Below are 26,296 nucleotides of genomic sequence, written 5' to 3' on the forward strand. Positions count from 1 at the left end.
GCTATCTTTTTGTGTTGGATAAATAACATCATCCTCAAAGAAAGAAAGAAAAAAAAAACGAACTCTTGTTTGGCATTCAAAAAAAATTTCACATTCATATTTGAAAGTAAAAAAAAAAAAGTGTAATATAATGTAAGGTGTATTAATATTCTTAGTTGTATAAATCATGCAGATTTAGTCCAAAGAAAAAATATCTTTAGATTATCTAAGCGAAACAACTAATACTATTAGCTAACAAAACGAGACTGGATTGGAGATGTGATATCATTTACTATCTTTGCTAGTCTACTAGTGATTTATAACTGTCTTCGATACAAAACAAGTTTTTGGACTTTAAAGTCATAAATGGTCGCATGACGTGGATGGATAGCCCTTGAATTTGATGATGGGCATGCAAAACTTAGTTCAATAGAGGTGTTATCGAATGTGCTGATAACATTAATAGAAAAAATAATAATTTAAATGTAAGTTGTATATGTGATTGCACTTTTGAAAAAATAAATAAAAAAATATATCTATATATCATATATATTATTTTAAGTGGAAAAATTTTGTCTTTAAAGTTAAATTACAATTTTATCCTTATTGTTAATTAAAATATTTTTAAAACTTTATTAATTAAATATTAAGTAATAGTATTTCAATTATTTTTTAGATTATGAGTTATTTATTAGCATGAAAATTAAATAATTATTAATTATATTGTAAAATTAATTTTTTTTGGGTGATTAGTAAAGTTATTTCTTAATGCTATTAAGTTTTAATTTTGGTTACACTTGGATGTGTAGTTGTATATTCTACTATAGATAATTTTTATTATATATAAGATGATATATTGTAGATGAACTTTATCGCCCGCTAAAGTAAAGCAATTGTCGCAGCTTTTAGAGGATTAATTCATTGTTTGAAATTTTTTGTCTAATTTGATATGGCATCGCACGAAGCATGTTGATTTTAATAGCTTGTCATTTTACATTTGATATTATATATACATTCTAACTAATTATTTACAATTTGAAAGAAATAGGCTACCTTTTGCCTGAATTTAACTTTAGAGTCCTTTCATAACCCAAGCCTCTTGTTTTAATTGTGATGATTTTGGAGCAACACATATTTGGGCTTGGGTTGAATCTTTAAGTTTAGGACCATTTTATTATTATTTTAAGAATGCAAATTACAATGACACTGATGTGTGAGTCATAAATAATAATATTTTGCTATTATTCACATATTTCTTTCTCATCACAAATTATTTATAAGAGAATATAAATTTATTATAAATTTTAAAGATATATAATTTAAATAGATTAAAGAATGATTTAAGATTTTATTTTAGTTTCATCCATAAGTAATAATAATTGTCTATCATTCACATATTTCTTTATTATCACAAATTATTTATAAGAGGAATATAAATTTTTATTTAACTATATGTGCAACTTATTTTACATTTTATTAATATATAATTTGAATAGATCACTTGAAAGATTTAAGATTTATTTTATTTTCATTCATTAGAAATAGTAATTGTCTATCATCCACACGTGAAAAGGGAAAAATAGAAGAAAGAGATGTTAGGGTTACGTGGGTAATTTGGAGATTGTATAAAAATATTAAGGGCAAAAAGTTAAAAATGTGGTCAACTTAAACACATGAAAAAAAAAGCATCTCTACCCCAGCTTTTAACTTTTAACTTAAAATAAGTTTTATTTTAACTTAAAATAAGTTATTTTGAATATTGCCAAACAGCTAAATAAGTCAAAAAATAACTTTTAAATCAGTTTGACCAGCTTTTAAGCTGAGCCAAACGGACTCTAAATTTGACTTGACTTTTTAAATTTAGCATAGAAAATGTATGTGTATGTTATGTAGCCACGTAGTCAAAGATGTATTAACATTAAAATTATCACTCTTGTAAAAAAAGAAGAGAGAAGCCAAAAATACAATATTTGTTGGAATCAAAACGCAGAAGCACTAAGGCGGCAACTTTTGCCAAAATGAAGAAGTTTGTTGTATGTTTTTTGGTGTTATTGGGTGTTGCTTCAGGTCATAGTGGAGAGCAGCCTTTATCAAACATTGCAATCCACAAAGCTACTGTTGCACTTGATGCATCACTCACCATTAAAGCTTATCCATTTATTCTTGCTCCCAAGGTACTTGAATCCTTCTTGGCCTTTTTATTGAAGCAATATCTTTAATTCACATGACATGACATGACAGGGTGGTGACACTGAATGGGTAACTCTACATCTTGACAACCCCAACCCATCACATGATGACTGGGTTGGAGTTTTCTCTCCAGCAAAATTCAAGTATGTACTAATCTCTACTTCCTCGTTGTTAAATAAATTTGGAATGTTTATTTTGTACTCCTTTTGCATCTCAGTGGATCTACATGTTATTTGGAAAATGATGGTAAACAACAGCCTCCATATATTTGTACAGCCCCAATAAAGGCAGGTGACTACAATTCAACTATAATTAGGAAAGGTGTTTGCAATTTCTAACCTAAATAAATAATGTGTCTCTCTCAGTATAACTTTGCAAATTTCTCTAATCCGGATTATGCAAAAACGGGAAACACTTCTCTCAAGTTCCAGTTAATCAATCAGCGGGCAGATTTCTCCTTTGCATTGTTTACAGGCGGGTTGTCAAATGTCAGTTATATCTATGCTTAATCTTTTTCATTCTCCACCCCAAATTTGTACTTGTATTTGTTTTAAAGCAAATGCCTACAAAAAATAAGACCTCCATACACCTTACCATTCAAACTCCACCATTTGTTTGCTAGTCTTCGTCATGTTTCCTTAATACCATTCTATTTGTTGCAGCCAAAGCTGGTAGGTGTTTCAAATTACATATCATTTGCAAATCCTAAAGCACCACTTTATCCACGGCTTGCTTTGGGGAAATCATGGAATGAAGTAAGTTGGTGCTAGGCTAGCTAATCATCAGTTTTATTTATTTAGTCTAATGTTAAGGATGGCACTCTGTCCTCACTAGCTATGTCACCATGAAGTAAATCTTCAGTTTCTTTTAAGGTACATTGATGAATTTTCTCCTTCCATAGATGACATTGACCTGGACAAGCGGCTATAATTTACTTGAAGCTGTTCCTTTCATTGAATGGGGTCGGAAGGGTGATCCCCAACATCGCTCACCAGCAGGAACATTGACATTTGATAGAAATACAATGTGTGGTATGTTACAATTTTTTAGTTTGAAGTTATTTTTCAAATTTAGAAAGTGGGGGAAAAACAGTAAGTATCATATCTACAAATTATTAGTTATGGAAGACGACTCATACTTAATTAGCTTTAGCATCAGGTGCTTCCCTGTTCTGTAATAATCATTTGCAAAAGCTCTCAAGTTAGATAAAGAGATTCTTCTATTTGCTACCTGCAGCTTCAGCCTGTTTTAAACATATTTAAGCATACACAAAAGACTACACTCCCTTTTAAAAGTATATTACACACTATTTGGAGTTCAAGTTTTATCATTTGTGCATATGCATAAAAAACTACAGTCCTTTTTCAAGTGAACTGCACACTATTTGGGAGTTCGAGTTTTGTCATTTGTGGATATGCATTTCCAATTTCTAACACTAGAACTAGCATAGAACGCTGTCCCATATTCCTCTTACTGACTGATGCTGCATGTGGTTATGGTCTCTATATAAGACAGCCTATTGGTGTCTAGTCCATCTTCTGTAAAGGATGTCTACAAAGGTTCTCAGTGAATGTTAAGACATCAGAATTTCAATAAAACTTTCAAGGGTTAGAAATCATGATATTTAACCAACTGCTCTTTCATTATATCTCGCGCCATCATTTGCGAGCCAATGAGATATATCAACATGAAGTAATGCTTCTCTAATGTATGCTTCAGGTTCACCTGCTCGAACAGTTGGCTGGCGTGATCCAGGGTTCATACATACTAGCTTCATGAAGGATCTTTGGCCAAGCACCTTGTAAGTTTGTTCTCCAAATTGTATTGCGTCAGGGATAAAACTTTTACTTGATATCAGTTCATGTATAATTGTGTTCGATGAAATGGTAAATACATCAGGTACACATACAAGATGGGTCATATGTTGTCAAATGGTTCCTACGTTTGGAGTAAGATGTATTCCTTTAGATCATCACCATATCCAGGACAAGACTCATTGCAGCGTGTTATAATTTTTGGAGACATGGGAAAGGTAACTTCAGTTGCCAATTACTGATGGTCTGATAATCCATTTCTCTGCTCTTTCTGGATATAGTATCAAAACTAACAGCATGTTTTCTTGTAAAAATGAATTTATAATAGTAAGTATATCACGCTTGATGTCCCGGGAGTGTCATTTAAATTGTTATATTGGGAGGACTAATCTAATATTCATTCAACTATCATTCTTCCTACTCTGGATATGAAAATTCAGCTCATTACATTCTCGTATTAGTGAAGGTCCGACTTTTGGTCCTAAACAGCTTGATTCCACAGATTAATGTGAAAGAATGTTTTCTAGTTTAAAAAAATGTTTTGTAGGCATAGATTTTAAGCATCGTTTCAGTAGTAACTCTTATACCAGGTTCGTACAAATTTCTCTGCAGCGCTTCACTAAGTGCATTGTAATTCAAGTTTAAGATGTATGTGAGTAGTTTTTCGAGCCAACAAACTGTTCATTTACTACTGCATATTTGAACAACAGTCTCTTCATTTACAATCATATTTCCTTTGGAATGTGTTTGATCGGATAAACTACCAACTCTATGCTTGTGTTACCACTGATCCTATAAAAATGTATAGCCACTTCATGTGGCATCAGTCATTTACTTTTGAATAGAAATTAAGTGCTACACTATATATTGATGGCCAAAGACTAAGCTTGGTTTTTCTCCTTTGTTGAGCATTTAACGCCAATTGGAAATTCGCTTGTAGGATTTACCTCTCACTGACATAAGCTGAATGTTGTGGTAATCTTTTATGTTCCCCTATGCTGAGTCTCTGTCTGTTCTACAATAACTCTGTGCATTTTACAAAAGCATCACCAACCATTTACCAACTTGAAGAAGTGTGCTTCATTGAATAGTCTGGTGAATATCAGAAGACCCTTTTGGTGTATTATTCTTGTAGTTGTTTGTTTGAGCAGAAGACCTGGATTCACAGAGTATTGTGTTTTTGTCCTGTTCCTCACCTCACTCTTTTTGTCAATACGTAAATCACTAGACTAAACTGCATAGTGATTTTCAGGCTGAGCGGGATGGTTCAAATGAGTATAGTAATTATCAGCCAGGCTCACTGAATACAACGGACCAACTCATCAATGACCTTAAAAACATTGATATAGTTTTCCATATAGGAGACATTACCTATGCCAATGGATACATATCACAGTGGGACCAATTTACTGCACAAGTGGAACCTGTTGCATCAACAGTACCCTATATGATTGCAAGGTTCGCGCCCTTAACAATATTTTCTGTGATTAAGCTTCAATCTTGGCTTTCTCTGTTTATTCTTATATGATATATATATATATATGATCTTCGTGCAGTGGTAATCATGAGCGTGATTGGCCTGGAACTGGTTCCTTCTATGATGTTATGGACTCTGGTGGAGAATGTGGAGTGCTAGCTCAGACCATGTTTTATGTTCCTGCTGATAATAGAGCTAACTTTTGGTAATAAACTATTCTGTGTTTTTCGTTATATGTGACATGAAGGTCTGGAGAATTATCTGTTTTGAGTGTCCTCTCTCCATCTCCCAACACCCCCACCCCCAACAAGAAAAAGAGAATCTACGTTCAGTTGTGACAAGTACAAAATGGGTGCATAACTTTTCTGTATTGGGCAAAAGAGGGGACTTTGAGGATTCTTTAAGTGCTTATACTGAAATACTCAAAACAGATCAAGTTTATGCACATTGAAACAATTCAACAGATCAAGTTCCTTTTTAGTGCAAGGAACAGTTTGTTAATGATGCAGAATCAATTCTTAGCATCTTAGAATCCCTGTAAGATTAGAAAGTGGTTCATTTTTGGTTTTTGCTCAACCTGTAATTACTTCAGCACTTCGTTAGTGCTGTTTTTATAATACGATTGCCTTCCTCTCAGAAAAAAATGTTCAAGTGCTTGTGCTGAAGAATCATATTTTCGAGTCATCTCATGATTCAGAGGTCTTGCTTGGTTTTAATTTGTCCAGTCTCTATAGTGAATGAAATGAGTTGATTGTTTTTAGTTCATTTTGCACTTTTCACATGTTTGAAATACTTCAGAAGCTATAGACGAATATGTTGAAGTTTGGTTTTTCAAAAACAAATTGAGAAGCTAGAAATGAGCAAGTTACAATCCAAAAGGAAGCTTATTTTCCCTCTCTTTTCAATGCAACTGTGTCTTATATATTGGGAATGTGCTTTCAGCAAATATTATAGAACACACTCATCCTCAAGAAAATATTATGGAACACCCTCTTCGATAGCTTCTTACATTTTGATATGACCTTGTGTATCCAAACTGCAGGTATTCCACAGATTATGGCATGTTTCACTTCTGCATAGCAGACAGTGAGCATGATTGGAGAGAGGGGTCTGAGCAATACAGATTTATTGAACATTGTCTTGCATCAGTAGACAGACAGAAGCAGCCTTGGCTGATATTTGCTGCTCATCGGGTTCTTGGTTACTCTTCAGACAAATGGTATGGCTTAGAAGGCTCATTTGAGGAGCCCATGGGAAGGGAAAGCTTGCAGAAGCTTTGGCAGAAGTATAAAGTGGATATTGCATTTTATGGTCATGTCCATAACTATGAAAGAACTTGTCCCATTTATCAGGTAACCAGTGCTAATTCATTTCAATGTTGAATCATGCAATTCTTTTCTCAAGTTCACAGAACTCAGTACTACAAATAACATCCATTCTCATTGTTTCACTTTTCTATGATGCAGAACCAATGTGTTAACTCGGAAAGATCACACTATTCTGGTATTGTTAATGGAACAATCCATGTTGTTGTGGGTGGCGGAGGAAGCCACTTATCAGAGTTCACCCCAATTAATACCACTTGGAGTCTTCACAGGGATTACGATTGGGGATTTGTCAAGCTTACAGCATTTAATCATTCATCACTACTTTTTGAATACAAAAAGAGTAGGGACGGCAAAGTTTATGATTCTTTCACCATCTCAAGAGACTATAAAGACGTCTTAGCTTGTGTTCACGATGGTTGTGAGCCAACCACTTTTGCATCTTAAATCAAACTGTACATGTATACTAGGGAAAAGAATTCAGCTACAGAATTTGTTGAAATTGGTTCCAATACAATACAAGAAGCCATAATGTACATTTTCTTTGGTTTTAGCAAATCTATTTTCACTCATGACTGAATACAGTTTTCGAGCCCTGTTTGAACAATATTACGTCAATGATGAATTGTTGGACACCGGAGCAAAAGTTAAGCTGTGGGCCTGCATTCAGAAGCTAAGGATTTTCAGAGCCCATTAATCTTCTTCATGTAAAAGTTTAGTGTGCCCAAATTATGAATAAAGGGTAGACAAGATGAGGAGAAAAGCAGTGAAAGCCCCTTGTTGGATGAAGTCAAAACACTGTATTCTTTCGCACCATTATCCTCATCTTACATGACACAAAAATGTTACTTTCATGGTGAGATATGCACGTTCCAAACAAGAAAAAGCATAGGTCAGAATGATCATGCCCATCACTCAGTTAATTTCATGACCATGCAAGTTTATATGCTTAGTTGAAAAGTGTTTCCTGCACATTGCACCTTTAACCAGCCATCTCTGCATCTTGAGTTGAATTTCCACCTTCAACATACGAACTGATTGATGCAAAAAGATACTCAATTCTCAGAGGAGAATACCGAGCTGCGTGCTGGAACAAGACCTGAAACAAAACCAGGTTACTGTGTCGAATAAAATCTCTTAATGATAACAAGGACTTAATTTGTGAAACAAATTCCATTTAGACAGTGAAGACACATCACAAAGCAAATCATGCAATGACCGGACAAATCTACACGTAGATTAAGACCATAATATGTACTCTTTTTGTGTTTATTTTTTGCGTCTTCTCTTCCTTCTCTATATTGCTGCATTCAAGAATAATTTGCATGGAGGATATTCATGACAAATGCAGAGTACATCAACACCAGATTTGAGTGATTGAAATTTTAAACTGGTAACTAAATTAGCAATTCCTACAAAGGGCATGGAATCCAAATCCACCATCTAACCTTCGAGTAACTATCAGCAAAAGCACGTGCACGATTGGATTTGCCCAGGTATTTTAGATCAGCCTTCTCCAGTTTACTGTCAACAACAACTAATCCTCCTTCACCTATAGCAAATTTTATAAGATCTCCACGGTGAAGTGCTGTCTGAAGACCATGAGAACAGATTTAGTAATGGATAAGTCAAGACATTACACAGAATAAAGGAAAAAATAAAAGTGGAGAGAGATAAAGAGTTGTAATGAATTACACTCCCCTGGTACCAAAAGAGGGAGGGATTTATTTCCTCTTCCAATTTCAGAAGATTGAGAAAGCTGATTAGGAGGGCCTTTCCTTACATCTCCTCTACCCCTTCCTCCCTTAAATTGCATAATAATAATATGAACAAACCTTTTGCATGAATTCACCAAGTAAGCAACCAAATATGACAGGAGGGTCATCAGATGTAGCCAGTCTGCCATCATCCAGGAGCTCCAAAACTAGCTGGTTGTAAAACAAAAGAAATACGTTAAGACCTGGTTACAAAGATCTCACTTTTATTTCTAATTTAACATTGGCTTTCTTAGAAGACATTGGGAGAAAAGATTAACAAAAGGGCAAATGGGTCGTTTCGTTGTTTTACCCCGGGGTTAGCAATCCCGGGATTGTTATCCCACGGAGAGACTAGAGTGGTTTAAAAATACTACAACAAATTTGGTATAAACAATCCCAAATTATTGATCTCACAATAATAAACAGTACCAAACATGGGATAAAATAATCCCATAATGCCAATACGTTATCCCACAAACCAAAACAACCCCTAAGAAATGAAACACAAACTACACATTGTACTTTCAAACACTGTAAAAAGGGAGAGCTTTAATTTTTCCAAGGAACAAAAAGGGAGAGTTTTATTTGACTTAGAAAGTACAAAACCAACTTATTCGTATACATATCAAGAGTGGTCTTGTCCTCATTGGAGAAGCAGCTCCAATTGGATTCTTCAACTTAAGGTTTGGGTATTCAACACTTCTAATTTGTACAATTCATTTGTATTCCAATTGGTTTGCATTTGTTTCGGTTTGAGTTGGAAGTTGGTTCGTAGCTGGGATTTGGTTAATAGTGATGCGAATAGCATGTGATTTCTTGATATTAGTATAACATGTTACATCCGAAAGTTAGTTTTACAATCCTTGCATGACCTTATTGATGACAGGCCTGACTTTAACAGCCAAGGGTGAATTTAAAGGTATATTACGGAGCACGTGAACCCATGGTCTCTCCGTAATTTATGTATATTTTTCTAAAATTGGTACAACATTATTTGTTGGCACCCATGTTACAAGAAGTCAAAATGGTTTACTTGGTTGAATGCTGAGTTATTTTTTAAAATTTATTTTTAATTAAAATTGAGCAAGGCCCATATATTCATAAAATAATGCGGAGTTATTTACCTAGAGGTCTAGAGATTAATTCACTTATAAGCATTTTTTCTTTCCTTTATTAGTGGTGCACCCATATTCTAGAAATCTTAGATTGGCCTCTAAATAACAGCTTTCAGAATCAAAAAAGAACATAGTGTAATGTACCTGTTGTTGACTTTGAACTTGTCCTTTATTGTCTGTATCAATGACATACTGACTACAATGTTCATCCTTCCAAACCAATGATAGAGGTGTATTTCCTGTTTGATATTGTGCATGCCTGAGCGGGATGGACAATCATGAGGTACAGAAACTTGAAGTTTTTGATAATTGATGATGCTTGAGAAACTACAACAAAACTAGACAATTTAACACTAGGATAGCATCCACCATTTAGAGTGCCATGGTCCAACGCATGATCTATAACTTTCCCAAATCATGTGAGTGCTGTATTCTAGTTCCATGATTGGTAACAGTGTCAATTGTAGCCACTAAAATGAACGGTGCAGAGAAGGAAAAGGGCAAGATAAACCAACAGGTGAATTCAGTAAAGGACCAAGCTGTTCACAAGCAACTTCTAAATGCCATCCGTACGCAACGTAACTGAATAGTTCACAATATAAGTTAGAACTAAATGGTGGAATAGGCTTTCTTTTTAAAGGTTAAAAGATAAGTGGAGCTGGTTTAGTTGCTGAGAAAGCACATGATTCTAAGGACCTGACACGTGTTACCTAACACCTCAACTAGATATTCATTTCCAATGAATGTATATATATGCAAACAAATTGCTTATCATACGGCGGATGCAGCAATCAAGATTTCAAAAACTTTAGTCGTAACAGCTCCGTCTCAACTTGATTTAAAGGTTTTACAAAGCCTGCCCGTCAAGACTAACTCTCAAAAAAAAGGACAACTTGTCTTCTCATGTATTACACTTGAAACATCACACCAAGCACTATCCATTATGTGAAAAACTTTATTGGTCAAAGGAAGTAAGGACAAGTCAAAAGAAAATCTTACTTGCTGAGTTACCTCCTTATATGCTTGCCACCCCCACCCTTTTTTATCAGTGAAATAGAGAAGAAGAGCTAAGAAATTTAGGAGCAAATCATGCTCATAGTTTGTATTAAATTGCCTTCTACTAAACAAATGAGAGATAAACAACACAAAAGATCTTACTTATTGTAAAAAAGTAATCCATCCTTGACATATGGAACTTGTCCTGCATAAGCTGTCTGTAGTCCTTCTTTGTCACAGTTGTAGACAGGAAGAGCACTAAATTTATATTTATGATAAGCTGAGGGAACATCACAAGCCCCCGTCTCAGCAAGCTTGCTGTTTAACCAAAAGAATCTGAATTCGGCAGTGCACTCATATAATGAAATTCCCGCCCAACAAACACCGTCAATGACATAATAAGTCTCATCAGACTGCCACAACAAAGGCAGTGCAGAATATTTCAGATATACAGAACAAAATATGAGCAACAATGTTACATGTTTCAATTGTTACCTCGTGAAATATGCAATCAAGAATACAGTATGATTGAGCAGCTTTACTGTTATTAGTCCTGGCACCATTGGGTAGAGCAGAAGGAAAACGGTGCAAGAGAACTCCATTGCGCAGTCTACTGATTGTTGTTCCATTTGAAGAAACAACGAAACATCGTTTTCCAGCAGGCCTAGCAAATACATACCTGCCCGACAAATTCAACCCAAGATTAATAATGTGCTTGATTGTGTTTGTTTAGTTTGAATCAAGCAAGACATCCACAGAAAATATACAGTTCTGACTACTCGTCCGACAAGTAAGTGAAGTTTTTGTGGTAGGCTAAGGTGCAGATAACCATGGCATCAAAGTAGAACAAACCAAGTATGAAGTATTTTATAGTTCAAGCAAAAAGCATTTAATTTTAACCTAGTCTCTACAAAAGTTGAACCTCCACTATGTCCAAACAAAGTTGAAATGCCATTATGACCTCAATCTCTGTGAATATTTAACATCAAACATTCTACAAGCATCAACATTTGGAGACTTATTAAGTGAAATTAGAATATAAAAATTGAATATATAAATATGGAGATGCTATTGAAATATCACCAATCGGTATTCAATTTATCGGGAACATCAATCATCCACTCAGGAAGCATAAGCTGCTTGGCAAACCATAACCGAGCGTCAGGTCCTCTCAGCTTGGTAGCTTGACGAAGATCATGTGCGTCCTTATGATGTCCATAATCGTCTTCGACTTCTTCGGGACAGGATTCAAGTTCGTCTGTAACTTCTAAGTCGACCTGCTGTTCTTGGGAAGAGGAGTTGTAGTCAGATTGAAGAGAGAGGACAGTGGAAGCTAAACGACGGGCTTGTAGCTGAGCGTCGTGGCGGTTTTGGGACTGGCGGAGCAATGAAAGTTCTCGTCGTCTTTGTTGGTCGGAGATCGCCGGGCGTTTAAATGGACGGCGTATGTCGTGTGAACTCATCCTGTATGACGCTAAAGTTTGGAATTCTGGCAATGTTTAAACTTTGCAGCGAATTCTCTTCTATTCCAAAAATCGGAAGTAGCAAATTACTACTATATCCTTTTTATGTGTTCAAACATTAGAATGATGATAAATGACTACTATATCCTTTTACGTGTTCAAACATCAGAATGGACCTGTTGGGCCCAATCCAAACCACTCTAATTTCATATCAGGTAGCCAGCCACTTTCAATACTTCGATTTTTGTTATATTTACATTTTAACCAATTCTCTAAATTGCTTTCATATCAGGTAGCCAGCCACTTTCAATACTTCGATTTTTGTTATATTTACATTTTAACCATTTCTCTAAATTGCTACAGGCCTCAAAACTGTTTAAACTTGGGATACCCCTTAATTTAGGTCCCTTCAATCTTTGTATTGCACAAGTGGGTCCAAACTTTTTAAGTATGAGTTATGAAAAATTAATAGTTTTTCCTCATACTTATATTTAAAAAGTTTAAATTATGAACTCAACTGTTTTCATAATGAAGTTAATGCAGAAATCTATAAACTTCAATATTGGGCTATTGCGAGGAACATGGTTTTCACATAATCTCCCTATTGAATGACTTGTTCTCTCCGTCAGGAATAGCTAGTTCAATTCCTTCCCTTAGAATCGTAATTGAAAATTCATGGCAATTTTCATATATAGCAAACATAAAATTCATATTTGTATGCTATAGCAATGTTTGTATAATTACGCTTCATAACAAACATATGCATGTATAATTTGCTATACATATACAATTGAAGTAAATTATATAAAACAAGAAAGAGAAAGCTTGAACAGAGAATTGTATAAAACGAATTGTATAATTATAAGTGTATAGGACGATTATATACATTTTGAATTGTATAAAACGAGAAAGGGAGAAAGGCAAAAAAAAACTTGGGCAGAGAATATATAATTGAATTGAATTGTATAAAACGAGAAAGAGATAAATTATATACAATTTGAATTTGTATAAAACGAGAAAGAAAGAAAGACAAAAGAGGAAGTACTTTTATTGTATAACTATAAGTATATAGGACGGGGATATATATATTTGCATGTATATACAAATTTCTCTCGCTTTATACAATTAGAAACACAATTTATACAATTCTATTGTATAAAGCAAGAGAGGTGAGTGAGCGAGAGAGGGAGAGCGACGAGCGAGAATATGAAGGAGAAAGGAACTGACAAACAGATTGTTAAGGAACACAAATAAATCAAATGGTAGCTACTGTATTTATTTGATATTATTAGTTTGTCATTCTATACAATAATCCCAAAATTTTTCATCTCATATCGCTCAGCAGTCAATTATTTGGGTGACCCATTATGATTTGTGTCATAACTAATAAATTCTAATCAGATTTCTCATGGATCTATCCCAATATCACGGTTAAATCAAAAAAATTAGGTTAATTACACGAGTCTCAAACTAAAATTTGGATGAATAATTCGTTTATTTAGTTTCATCTTTTTTCCCACCTTTAGAAGAATAAATCGTAGGCATTTCTACTAGTGTTAGAATTTTCCGAAAGAGAACTATCTTGATTTCATATATAAATTTATATAGAACCTTGTGACAGAATCAAATTTGTATTGAAATAAAAAGGACATGTGATATAAAATTTGATTAATTTAAAATTGTATCGAAAAATACACGAATTATGAATTGGATTAGAGTTGTTGTATAGTGATTCTAATTATATTTATATCACACAAATATATATCCATAATCCAATTTCTATTTTAATATTTAAATAAAGTTAGACCTATCTAAAAAAGAAAAGGGACAAAAGATAATGTGGAGGCTCACTTTACGACAGAAACAGTAAGTTTAGGGATCGAATTTGAAAATGAAATATTTGAGCGGTAAAAATAGCAAAGAATTTCCATGTCCATTTTTCAAAAATTGAATACGAACTCCTCGAACTCCGCCATTAAACTACTACTCCTTTGTCTTCATCACACACTTCACTTCGTTGACTCTCTCTTCTGCCATTGCAAATGGGTTGCGTTTCATCCACTTTGCTCAATCAAGAGAATGAATTCACCCAAATGGGTGGCTCTGCTGCCGGTTTTAGCCACCACATTGTCTCTCTAACTTCCACCACTTATGGTCTTTTAACCCTTGATCCACCTTCTACTCCCCCACCCATCACTGTCCCTCCCACCCCTACCCTACCGCCTCGCCACACTCTTGGTTCGCTTGTCCCAAGCCCCTTGTTCGAACCCAGAATCCTCAAGTCCGACATCATCAACTCTTGGGAACTTATGGCTGGTCTTGATTCCACCTCCACCACACCCATCTCTGACAGCTTTCGATTTCTCTCTTTACGCAAATCAACCCCTGATTCTAGTTTCAGATTTTTGAGATCATCCCCCAACAAAGAGAATTCAAGCCCCAATATTCCATCTTTTACCCATGCGCTTGATAAAACCGACATTTTTAACCCCACGAGATTGTCTTCTGCTTCCGTGCTTGATGGGTTTGAAAGGATTTGTCCGCCAAATGGTGACGATAAAATAGTGATCTATACGACAACGTTGAGGGGTGTGAGGAAGACCTTTGAGGCTTGTAATGCTGTGAGATCAGCGATTGAGGGGCTTGGGGTTTTGTATTCTGAGAGGGATATTTCGATGGATAAAGGTTTCAGGGAAGAACTGAAGCAGCTGGTGAAGGGTAAAGAGAGCACTGAGTTAATACCTCCAAGGGTGTTCTTTAAAGGGAGGTACATTGGAGGAGCTGAGGAGGTAATGAGGATTGTGGAGGAGGGAAATTTTGGGGATTTGCTTCAAGGATTGCCGAAGATGAAAGCTGGTTCTGTTTGTGAGGGTTGCGGGGGTATCAGGTTCATGCCTTGTTTTACATGTAATGGGAGCTGCAAGATGGTGAAGGAAGATGTGGAACAGAATGAAGGCAGAGCTGTCGTGGTGCGGTGTAGTGAGTGTAATGAAAATGGATTGGTACTTTGCCCCATTTGCTGCTGATTGATGCAGGAGTTGTGACTCTCAGGACCTAGCTTGGTTAGTCTCTAATGCACTCTCTTTTATTTGCATATATATCTAAACTTGGTGCTCCTTTGGCAAATTAACCTTGATGAAGATTGAGCTACTGCTACCTTTGGTTTTGACTTACTAACTGGTTATAGCAGAGTTGCATAAACTAATTCTGTACAGCCATAAAGAGAAAGCATAGTTTAACATTTAGTATCACCAGCAGTGCTAGGCTGTTAGCATTTTTAAATACCATGGTACTATTTGTGATTACATTGAACTGCTTCTGAAATGGAATTACTCCATGAACAGCTCGAGGCCCAGGGATTGATTAGAATGGTACTTGGAACACTTATGCTGATTTCTTAACTGAAAAAAAAAGTTCACTGAAATACGTCTGAGGGTTATTTAATTACTAATTAGTGATAGTTTAGGTATGAAACTCACAGTCTTAATAGTTTAGACATGAAACTAAAAAAAAAATGGATAGTTTAGGTGTGTGTTTTTTACACTTATTTTCTTTATTAAAGGTCACAACTTTCTTTAAAGATCATTTCTACCAAACACTGATATCTCTGTTAGAACCCCTGTACTTCTTTCTGCACCGAGGAATTTTCCGTAAAGAATGACACATTTATATGTTTGAAACATTTAGCTATGGACTTTACTCTCAATGACATGATTTAATAGCCATAAATTTCATGGCATTTAGATACCACATGATCCAAGGGTCTCTCTTTCATTCTTTAAATTCCATGCCCAGTCAAACAAGTTCTAATAGAATGAAACTGAGGGAGCGTCTGTAATAATTTGGGAGCTATTTCAGCCATTACTATTTGGCAGTAGTCAGTCACTTTCCATTTTTAAAGTGTTCTTGCTTTCCCTCTTCTTCTACTTTGTGAATGCAAATTACTGGTTAGAGTTTCATCACAGGTAAGGCAATAGCTTACATTGATTATCCAGATCAGATCAATATGTTTTAATGATAATAATGTTGCATTTTTCATATGCATTTAGGTCTGCCTTTACTAGATTTGTATTTTTGACCAACAGAAACTAACTAAGATATAATGACTGATATCATCAAGCTAAGTGATATATTGATTCTTAAATCTCGGCCAGGGTCCAGTTCTATTTGTAGTGCAATAAATGGATTATGTAGACATCATCAAAATGCAATTACAGATGAAGGTGCAGTACATGAAGCTCTCAAGGGCAGCTTTTTGTAAGATTTAGCTCAAGTTTGGGCACATTCGGTTGAGATTCAGCACTAAATGAATCAACTGGCTTGTATTATGAGATGCAGTGTAAATTAAAACGCGTAGGTACCAACAATATTCAATAATATATTAATGATATGATAAATTTGTTGCTTTTACCTTACTTACGGATAGATATTTCTCAAAAACATTTTTCGCTCAAAACCAAACACTAAAATATTTTTTCGAAAAATATTTTCTACTCACCAATAAAACATGAGAAAATAAATCATATATGTACTTAATTTCTAGAAAAACATGTTCCTTCGTACCAAACACACCCTTAATCTATACTCAGTTTCTCATTTTATTCACGAATTAATTCAAAGTAATGTGTGAACCATACTTGTATGTTAAAATGATCATCAAATAAGTATTGTCTACATTTTCAATTGGAGAATTATTAATTTTGTCTACTAATTCTATATTGAAAAGATTTTGTATCCGAAGGCAGGGGCTCGTGTATAATATGAAATTAAATTCGTAAAAGCCTTCGATATGTATAATAATTAGATAAAGATGTAATTTGTGGTTGGGTGCGGGCGGAAATGAGTGTGTACTTTCATTTGCGACTCACAAATTAGAAAAAGAAGAGTTTGTCCCTTATTCTAAAAGGAAAAAGTGAAAGGCGGCAAATCGAATGAGGCCTTATTTTTAAAAGTCGTGGAAGCATAACAAGTACTCATACCGCTCAACAAACAAGAAAGCAGCACTAATATTATTTTTAATATACAAATAGGACATGAAAGATCAAATTGAATGTCTAATTTCGATAGCCAACGATGGTCTTCCCCATTATTCTATCGCTACAACAACATGAAGAAGAAGAAGGATTTTTGGAAAGTTAAATTGGTCATCATAAGTCCAAAACAACTATTGGACAAGAGACAAGAGTTGATGGAGAGTGTCACAACTGTTGCTAAATGCCCTAAAACTGAATTTTCGACTCTTCACTTGTGTGATACCTTCATTTGTCTTCGATATGATATACTCTCTGTAACATCAGTCAATATGCAAGCGATGATTTTTTTTAATTTTATCTTTTGATGTTTTTGTTTTAGTCATCTATTAATTGTTCCTTCCGATAAAACAAATCAGTTTAGTACAATAAATTTATATATATACATACCATTGGCTTGGGCATCATAGCAAGTTATAGAGATTATGCTGAGGTCTGTATTTAATTAGTATTTCTAAAGAAAATCTGGACTTTATATTTGTGGATGTACGTACATACATAAACCCACGACTTATAATTAAAAATAATCTGAGACTTGTATGTATTGTCATAGATAGTGCATAAGAAAGCGCAAGGTGTAGGATATGAGATGGACAATTTTACAAGCATAACATATTGGTTCCTAACAAAATTGAATGTTAAATAAAAGAGTTAAAATTGAGAAATCTAAAAGACAAGAATTCTTTATTTTTTCAACTTGCATGTTTCATCATCTTTAGCAAGTTCCACCGCCCTGAACATGATCATGTCATTACCCCCTATTTTCAACTCACCCTTCACTATTTTTTTAAATCAACACATTCCATTAGAGAAAGGATGGTCTTTTATCTTTTAATTTTGGTGAAGTAGAACATTATTTTATTTCCATAGAATAAATGCAAAAATATTACTAGTAGTTTTGAATAAAGGCATGTACTTTTATGTTAAATAGTAATTGGGCCTGTGGGCTACAATGCAATCAGTAGACTTTTGAAGCTCCCTAAAACCCAAATTAGAACCACAAAAGACATTGCAATCACAACATCTTTTAGCGAATACATAAATTATATTAATAAACAAAAAATGCTAAAACTGTCACTAAATAATTAAACAAACTGGTTATTGTATAAAATGTCGCTTAGGAAAAACTAAACTTTATCTGAAAACATGCATGTTGCTTTGACTAATAATGACAACTATCTACCTTTTTTTGATAGTTAGTTAGTTTGTTTGTTTGTTTTTCTCAGTAATAGAACAGGGCAATACTATCTATTTCAATCATATGCTGCAATTCCAATCCTTGATAACTGTTGGAGTGTTTTATTCTCCATTCTCTTCTTCAACTCCGTTTAGTGGAAACTAAAAGGAACAAAAAAATTGATCAAGCTGACACCATAATACTGGTAATGTGCAGAGCTAACTAGTAGGAGCGTAGGTGTTTAATCGTCAAAACATTAAATTTACTTTTGAAATTATCAAATATTCCAAAGTAGTAAAAAGAGTTGTTCCAAGGTGTATATTTTTTATTCCACTTGTGATATTTTAATTTTAGTACTCCCTCCATTTTAAAAAAAATATTATTATATTTCCTTTTTAGGTTGTTTCAAAATAAAATAAAAAAAATTTAACACTTTAACTTTAACTTTCTACTTGGCATGTTTAAGATCACAAAATTAAAATACATTTAAGTACATTTGACATAATTTTAATTTAAAATTACAAAATTAAAAAGTCTTATTTCTTTTTTTTAAATTTTTATTTCAAATCAAACTAAATCATTATTTTTTTAAAAAAAAAACTATTTTATTTTTCAATCGGATGTCCCCGAAGAGACGGTCTTTGAGGTAGTTGAATGGAGTCAGCACATGTGTTTTGGGTCATTGCTATTTACCACTTTTTCTATAATGCGGCAGAATTCCACAATGCTCCTAGTTGTCTGCAAACATCAAAACTAGGGTCAACCATTTTAAAACAAAAATAATATTTTATCTTTGCACCTGTATGTTCATATGATACCATCTTCCTTGCTTTATGGCAAGTAAATGTGAACCCTTCTTTCGGTCGGTCAGAGCCAGAGTTAGTTAAGAGCTTCTAAATTCGAATGGATTACTAATTTTTTGTAGATTCAATATTTGTACTAAAAAATTTAATATATATATATATATACACTTAAAAATTCTAATTAAATTTAAAAAAAAATTAGAACTCAAACTCTTTATCTTGACTTTAGCTGATAATTACTGATTCATTGCTTTACCACAACAAAAGCTAATGGTTAAGCGTCAATCACTTTAACATAAAAAATTTAGCTAGTCCACGCTTCTCTTTCTCCATCTTGGTCCATACATGTTTAATTAAACTTCTCATATACTAGTCATCACATACTACTTTTATTATTATTAAAAAAATCATATCATAGCGAAGATTTTACTCGAAAAGAAATGATTTAATATGTATAACTTTCTTTTTTTTTCTTCCGAATCTAGAGCCATAAAGAAAAAATCAAATTAAATTCACATATAACTAATAATTTTATCTGACATATATAATCATTTTTTTCGGGTCATCGCCAATTAATTATTCTAATGTAAAATTATTTTATAAACTACGTATTTGATTGCGTAATATTTTTTCCCCTATAATTAATGCCTGTTTAAAAAATTATTAGAATAGAAGCAGGGTAGAAAATGATAAAAAGGAGTCACGGGCGGTGGGATTTATTTTAAAAATAATAAATATGGTGAGCAGATGAAGCAACAGCCAGGATCAAGTCAATGTCTGCTATTAGTCTAAACTTATATGCCTAGGAATAAAAGATAACGACTCAATTAATTAAATAATTCATTTTAAATGTGTCACTGCTCATCAATTTTATAAATGATGATCTTCTATGATTTTTTATTTTTTTTAAAAAGTGTTGTGGGAATTTTCAATGGTTTTGTTGTTCAACGACTTTGGCTCATAGCAAACTCAATATTATTCGCTATCAATATTTAGTGATAATAGGATTGAAATTTCTATTTTGTATAATTTGTACATAATTGTATAACTTTTGTAAATGTAATTTTGCATTATATAATTTGTATAAATATTTATAATTCAAATGTTTTTAGTTGTACTAATTTGTTATTTTGAATTTATACAAAAATAATTAAATTATATAAATATAACGGTAAATTATATAAATTCATTTGTGAATTATACAAATTCATAAATTATACAACGAGATGACTTAAATTATAGCTACAAACCACAAATAGCTATAAAACATAATTAAATTATTATAGTGTTTTCTGCGAAAATTTCTAATAACAACAACCCTATCTAATTTGAGATTGAGACATGAAAGAATTATCTGGTATTTATTATTTAAAAAATTAACTGAACAACAAAATTATTTAAAATCTACTGTTTGTTAGCAAGCCTAAATAAGATTTATATTTTTATTCTTCTAATGTTATCAAATCTTAATCCCCAAGAACACTAGACTAATAAGTGTAATTAAACTCCAAATAATAATTAGTATTTTAATAACGCTAAAACTATAATTATAAATAACTAATTAACTTTTATACGGCACTAGTTTTACCTTGGTATACGGGATCATTTGTTTCCTGCTTTCCCTTTTCTTTTCTTTTTTTCCTTTATATTGTTATTATTTTCCCTGCCTATTTTTTTAAAAAAAATATTATGCTTCAACATCTATTTAATTACAAGTTGGGGATGAGAGTGACATATTTATCACATGCCTGTTGGATTAGGTGTATCATACAGTCTTTGAAAGAGGTAACTTGAGATTATCTTCAAATTCGTACAATGACATTTTACCGTTTCATAAATAATAATGATATTATCAGTATGCTTGATGTGTTTTTTCATTAACTTATTAATTGTCAAGATCTACAATCTAATGATATTTTGTTGTTCTATCTGTCAATTACAATTTTGATTTGATGAAATAATCATCTGCAGAAGTTTGAACATGTAGATAAAGACTTTTGTAAAATATATTCAATAAAAATATTATCACTACAGAATTATTGAGAGGCTCATATAATACTTCTTCGTCGCAAAAAGTGTCGTGGTCTAAACTCTTGAGGTTACGAAAGTCACACTTGAATTTGCGCACCGAATTCCTTATACGACTTTCAAATAGATTTTATATACTTAAGAATATTAATAGAAGTAATATAATTGTAATGTTTTAAAAATTCTAAAAGATGCTAATTAGTAAAAGGAATAAAGTCACACGGCTGTAATAGTAATAAAAATAATAATAATGCACCTCTTCCAGAATGTTCAAGATATGGTGAATGTATATTAAATTAAATAATTGCTTCAATCTTGTGTTAACTATTCTTACAAAATTATTTGATAATTAATTTAAGTTCACACTTGTAAAATAAATATAAAATTACCCCGCGTACAAAAGCTCCCTGCATTCATTATATCTGTATTTTACAGTTTGTCGGAATAAGAAATATGGGAATTAGGACACAAGGAAGGGGCTAAAACAGTACAAAATAATAGAGTTCTCAATTCTTACTATTATTGTTTTTTTTTTCATTAAGTAAAATATTTGAATATGACATACTTAAATTGTCAATATAGGCTAATTAATTTCATTCAGACTAATTCATACTGACTTCAATATTTTACGGGTCAAATTAAATTAATCTATATTTAATCTTAGTCAAAAGATAATCGATTCAACCCACCTCTTATATAATCATCAATTGATGTGATTATTTTACTTTATCTATTTCTATTCTAAAAGAGGTAAAAGTAGTTAAGAAATGAAGGATAAATATCAAAAAAGGAAAAAATCTCAAGTTTAAATGCTTATAATTATATTTTACTCAATATGGCCCATTTATTTGCAGTGACAAGTGTAATAATAATAATATTATGTAGATGCGTCGGTATTAATTTTAGTTTGACTACAAGGCTTGGTTGTAGCACTATATATAATGCCCTGCAGTTTGTAGAAATTGACTAGGAAAGAAACCAAAATTGAAACATGGCTCCAAAGGGCAAGGTCATCAGTTGCAGAGGTAATAAATTTCTTCTTCTTCTTCTTGTGAATAATAATAATAATAAATTAAACGTTTTGTTGTTGTTGCAGCTGCTGTAGCGTATGGTCCAGGGCAGCCGTTGGTGGTAGAACAAGTGCAGGTAGATCCACCTCAGAAAATGGAGGTCCGAATTAAGATTCTCTTTACTTCCATCTGTCACACGGATCTCAGTGCTTGGAAAGGCGAGGTACAACATATATGTTAAGATTGTGATGGATCGATCCATGATATATGATCTAATTTGATTTTTTATTTTTTATTTTCATAATATAAAGAGCGAAGCTCAACGAGCTTATCCTCGAATTCTGGGACATGAAGCATCGGGGTAAGTTTAATACTTGTAGAGTAGTTATTATTAGTAATGTAAAGTAAAGTAAATAAGTAATTATTAAGAAACACATTACAGAGTGGTGGAGAGCGTGGGAGAAGGTGTAATTGACATGAAAGAGGGAGATCAAGTCGTAGCGATTTTCAATGGTGAATGCGGAGAGTGCATATATTGCAAATCATCAAAGAAAACCAACTTGTGTGGCAAGTTCCGCGTCAATCCATTCAAAAGTGTGATGGAAAGTGACGGAAAATGCAGGTTCAGGAACAAGGATGGCATACCCATTTATCATTTTCTTAGTACTTCAACATTCACCGAATACACTGTTGTTGATTCTGCTTGCTTAGTCAAAATTGACCCTCATGCCTCACTTGACAAGATGACCTTGCTTAGCTGCGGCGTATCCACTGGTAATTAATTAATTCTCTTTTCTTTTTTTCAACTTTTACATAAATTTATAATCATGAATATTTTTAATTAGAACTAGATCCACACATTAATTTTTTCTAATATTAAAATACTTGGATATGACCGAGACCACTTTCTAAAACAAAACAAAACAAAAAAAAAAAAAAAGCAATGGAACATGATATTTATTGATTAGTGGGTAAGACTTTGTTTTTTGATTATAAAGGCAAGTAGGGCATAGGAATTAAATGGGATGGATGATGCAGGTCTAGGGGCTGCGTGGAACACGGCTGACGTTCAAACAGGGGAAACGGTGGCAGTCTTTGGATTAGGAGCTGTTGGTTTGGCCGTAAGCTTTTCTCTAATAAATAAAAACAATTGTTTTGTCTCCATCAATTAAATACCCTCACATGGATTAGTACCTTACCCAATTTATTTTACTTATAATAATAAAGTCAACAATATATTTCTGGTCCTAATTAAAAAATTCAATTTGCTGCAGGTTGTTGAAGGGGCACGGACCAGAGGCGCCTCAAAGATCATAGGGGTGGATATTAACCCTGAAAAACGTATTAAAGGTAAACATAGAATAATATATGTAATTTAATTAAGTTACGGATAATATATATACTGTTTTTTTTATATATATATATATATATAATTAAGGTGAAGCAATTGGAATTACTGACTTCATCAATCCCAAAGAAATCGATGTGCCCGTCCATGAGGTGAGAGAGGAGTGAGTGACTGTTGATTTCTAATTTTTTTTTTACTGCAAGTAAAATAAGGAATTTGATATTGGGTGCAGAAAATAAGGGAAATGAGCGAGGGGGGCGTGGACTATAGCTTTGAGTGTGCTGGAAATATGCAAGTTCTTCGAGAGGCATTTTTATCCACACATGATGCAAGTTTTTTTTTTCTTTTTTTTTTTGTACTATTTATTTATCTACAGAATTATAGAAGATTTAAAAAGAAACCCCTCTTTCTACTTATTATAGGGATGGGGCATGGCAATCGTTTTAGGAATTCATCCGACACCAAAATTGCTATCACTCCATCCAATGGAACTGTTCGATGGCAGAAGGATTGTGGCTTCTGTCTTTGGTGACTTCAAAGGAAAATCCCAACTCCCTTTTTTAGCTGAACAATGCATGGCTGGGGTAACTTCATTTCTACTTATAATATATAGTCCACTTTTTTTTTCTTCTTCTTCTGATGACTTTTCAATTGCATGTATAGGTGGTCAAATTAGACGAGTTTATTACTCACAGACTACCATTTGAGAAGATCAATGAAGCTTTTCAACTGCTTCTCGATGGCAAATCCTTGAGATGCCTTCTTCATCTTTCCTAATAGTAACAAATTTATTAAAGCAATTCCTCCTATCCTGTATTCTATTATTCTGCACTTTCAAATATATTGTATTTACTTTCTACATGTTTTATCAATGGAGTAAATTTTATAAAAATATATTTGCATAATTTGTTTACTAAAAAATGAATGGAAGAAAAATCATATTTCAATTCAGCATATATATATATATATATATGGTGTAAGTTCGGCGGTCTTGTAAGCACTGGCCTAGCATTGTGAAAATATTAACATAGTTTTGTAATTTATATATTTGATTGTTTCATAGTTAAAATTCAAATACTTACGAGTCATTATTATATTGTTGTTATAGTATAAAATCAAAGTTTTGCATACACCTTTATGACATCCCCCTTTTTCTTTCCTTGGGGTTGTTTTGAAAACTTCTTTGTTAATTTAGTACCACAATAAAAAAAATCATTCAACCTTATGCAAAACGTAATCCTTCATTCACAGTAGAATATACATAATTTCAATGACTAGTTATAATGACACGCGCATGAAAAAGAAAGGGTACTTAAAATTGCAAATTGGAGCAGATTTTTACCTTATAAAATTGAGACAAAGAAGTACCTAGTTATCAATAACTAAAGAAAATTGTAATAAGCTGAATGCGGAATAATAAGAAACTTAAAAATTAAATTTTTGTTACACCAATTCATATTTCTTATCTTGGAATGTCCCTCTTAATTCCATACTTCCTAAACTATAGGTAAAGTGAAACTTACAATTCAAATAACAAAATTTTAGACACAATATTTTACAATAACATTACAAATTCAGACACAATATTTTACAACAAAATTACAGATTCTTGAAATAATTCATAGTGGATAATTACTCAAAGAATTAGATATGAAAAAACAACCAAGTGCATGCTGATGGGTAAGACTCTATCTTCCTTCTTTTACCCTTTGCTTATGTAACAAAAAATTTTACTAGGAGGAATTGATTAAAATTCAAAAAGAAGAAAAAGAGGAATGAAAAAGGAAATGCATTAAAGCAATATTGAGAACTAAATAGTTAATGGAAATGACGACAATATATGTTCTTTCAAAATTGAAATTTGACCCAAAACAAAAAAAAGACACACGATATCAAAAGTGACCGAGTCTTCTAATATAGTAAAAAAAAATGAAAAGAATAAAATATTTATGTTTCACATTTGTCAAATGCAATAGCATATTATTGTATCTATTTTTACGTTGTTATACAGTGACATTAAATCTCACTAGATTAAATTAATATAAGTGAGATTATAAAATATTATTATTTTATAAAGATCTTATTTGATTGATAAATTAATATTTATTAATTTAAATAGTGTTTTCTGTAAATGTCATTTATGAACTTGAGCTTATGATTATTCAGACCAAAGTGAAACATGTTTAGAGGTCCATTACTTAAAAGAAATTGTGAATATTATCGAAAAAAATAATCTTGATGATGAAATTGAAGACGATACATACATATGCAACCGGTTACAAGTAAAAAACAACTATCATATTCAAAACTTTTCACAATTTTATGGTTTAGTTCGAAAAGACAACACGAAAACTTGTTGATGTAATAAGAAAAATCATAGATGAAATATTATTTTGGAGGTTATTAATTTATCGAGTATTAATTTGGTGAAGTTCTGTTGTATCATTGCTTTACTTTTGAATATTGAATTATTAAGCTCAATGTTCGTTTTATATATATATATATATATATATATATATATATATATCAAGAAATAAAGAATAATTTTCTAAAAAAAATATAGTCGTAGATTAAAATGCTGAGAAAAAATAAATTGTTGTCTTAAGTCATATGATCATATGCAATACCTTAAAGTTACACGCATAATTTATTTAAACACATCAATTAAAATTTATATTTATTGAACAATTGTATTGTTAAAATAAGTATCTATTGAACACTTTTTTCGCTGACATGACAAAGAGAGTGCAACACACATGCATAGGAGTGTATGGAGTGATACTT

The 26,296-nt window shown here is 32.7% G+C and overlaps 4 protein-coding genes across 7 annotated transcripts; 3 read left to right on the top strand and 1 right to left on the bottom strand.

Annotated features, from left to right (window-relative positions):
• Window positions 1–1,878: 1,878 nt before the first annotated feature.
• LOC101261842 (probable inactive purple acid phosphatase 27) lies at window positions 1,879–7,343 on the top strand. The gene is made up of 12 exons (XM_004245402.5): window positions 1,879–2,153; window positions 2,221–2,312; window positions 2,387–2,456; window positions 2,535–2,657; window positions 2,832–2,924; window positions 3,071–3,200; window positions 3,889–3,970; window positions 4,069–4,201; window positions 5,236–5,441; window positions 5,540–5,665; window positions 6,503–6,812; window positions 6,927–7,343. The coding sequence occupies exons 1-12, from the start codon at window positions 1,998–2,000 to the stop codon at window positions 7,230–7,232; spliced, it is 1,827 nt and encodes a 608-aa protein (XP_004245450.1). The 5' UTR covers window positions 1,879–1,997; the 3' UTR covers window positions 7,233–7,343.
• On the bottom strand, window positions 7,229–12,220 carry LOC101261543 (uncharacterized). 2 transcript variants are annotated; one of them, XM_010327017.4, is made up of 8 exons: window positions 11,737–12,196; window positions 11,149–11,332; window positions 10,816–11,066; window positions 9,802–9,916; window positions 8,621–8,713; window positions 8,234–8,377; window positions 7,766–7,884; window positions 7,229–7,445 (listed from the first exon to the last, which is right to left on the bottom strand). In XM_010327017.4, the coding sequence occupies exons 1-7, from the start codon at window positions 12,114–12,116 to the stop codon at window positions 7,768–7,770; spliced, it is 1,284 nt and encodes a 427-aa protein (XP_010325319.1). In that variant the 5' UTR covers window positions 12,117–12,196; the 3' UTR covers window positions 7,229–7,445; window positions 7,766–7,767. The 2 variants fall into 2 exon arrangements, with proteins under 2 accessions (XP_010325319.1, XP_004245449.1); XM_004245401.5 differs by lacking the exon at window positions 7,229–7,445 and having other exon boundaries at window positions 7,563–7,884; window positions 11,737–12,220.
• Window positions 12,221–13,977: 1,757 nt separating this feature from the next.
• LOC101055513 (Hop-interacting protein THI143) lies at window positions 13,978–16,526 on the top strand. 3 transcript variants are annotated; one of them, XM_010326990.4, is made up of 2 exons: window positions 13,978–15,178; window positions 16,271–16,526. In XM_010326990.4, exon 1 carries the CDS (start codon window positions 14,159–14,161, stop codon window positions 15,140–15,142), a length of 984 nt encoding a protein of 327 aa, XP_010325292.2. In that variant the 5' UTR covers window positions 13,978–14,158; the 3' UTR covers window positions 15,143–15,178; window positions 16,271–16,526.
• Window positions 16,527–22,025: 5,499 nt separating this feature from the next.
• On the top strand, window positions 22,026–24,404 carry LOC101260960 (alcohol dehydrogenase-like 4). The gene is made up of 10 exons (XM_004245399.5): window positions 22,026–22,179; window positions 22,251–22,387; window positions 22,476–22,525; window positions 22,607–22,938; window positions 23,203–23,285; window positions 23,439–23,514; window positions 23,603–23,664; window positions 23,745–23,840; window positions 23,935–24,096; window positions 24,176–24,404. Exons 1-10 carry the CDS (start codon window positions 22,146–22,148, stop codon window positions 24,287–24,289), a joined length of 1,146 nt encoding a protein of 381 aa, XP_004245447.1. The 5' UTR covers window positions 22,026–22,145; the 3' UTR covers window positions 24,290–24,404.
• Window positions 24,405–26,296: the final 1,892 nt, after the last annotated feature.

The sequence above is a fragment of the Solanum lycopersicum genome, chromosome 8, assembly GCF_036512215.1.
Source record: "Solanum lycopersicum chromosome 8, SLM_r2.1".
Taxonomy (NCBI): domain Eukaryota; kingdom Viridiplantae; phylum Streptophyta; class Magnoliopsida; order Solanales; family Solanaceae; genus Solanum; species Solanum lycopersicum.

Coding starts and splice junctions, on each gene's coding strand:
- LOC101055513 (XM_010326990.4), top strand. CDS start 14,159: ATGGGTTGCGTTTCATCCACTTTGCTCAATCAAGAGAATGAATTCACC.
- LOC101261543 (XM_010327017.4), bottom strand. CDS start 12,116: ATGAGTTCACACGACATACGCCGTCCATTTAAACGCCCGGCGATCTCC. Junction 11,333..11,736: donor GATAAATTGAATACCGATTG/GTGATATTTCAA, acceptor TTTGTCGGGCAG/GTATGTATTTGCTAGGCCTG. Junction 7,885..8,233: donor TTGCTGATAGTTACTCGAAG/GTTAGATGGTGG, acceptor GTTTTGTTTCAG/GTCTTGTTCCAGCACGCAGC.
- LOC101261842 (XM_004245402.5), top strand. CDS start 1,998: ATGAAGAAGTTTGTTGTATGTTTTTTGGTGTTATTGGGTGTTGCTTCA. Junction 2,658..2,831: donor TTACAGGCGGGTTGTCAAAT/GTCAGTTATATC, acceptor TATTTGTTGCAG/CCAAAGCTGGTAGGTGTTTC. Junction 3,201..3,888: donor TGATAGAAATACAATGTGTG/GTATGTTACAAT, acceptor TGTATGCTTCAG/GTTCACCTGCTCGAACAGTT.
- LOC101260960 (XM_004245399.5), top strand. CDS start 22,146: ATGGCTCCAAAGGGCAAGGTCATCAGTTGCAGAG. Junction 22,526..22,606: donor CTGGGACATGAAGCATCGGG/GTAAGTTTAATA, acceptor AACACATTACAG/AGTGGTGGAGAGCGTGGGAG. Junction 23,841..23,934: donor CATTTTTATCCACACATGAT/GCAAGTTTTTTT, acceptor TACTTATTATAG/GGATGGGGCATGGCAATCGT.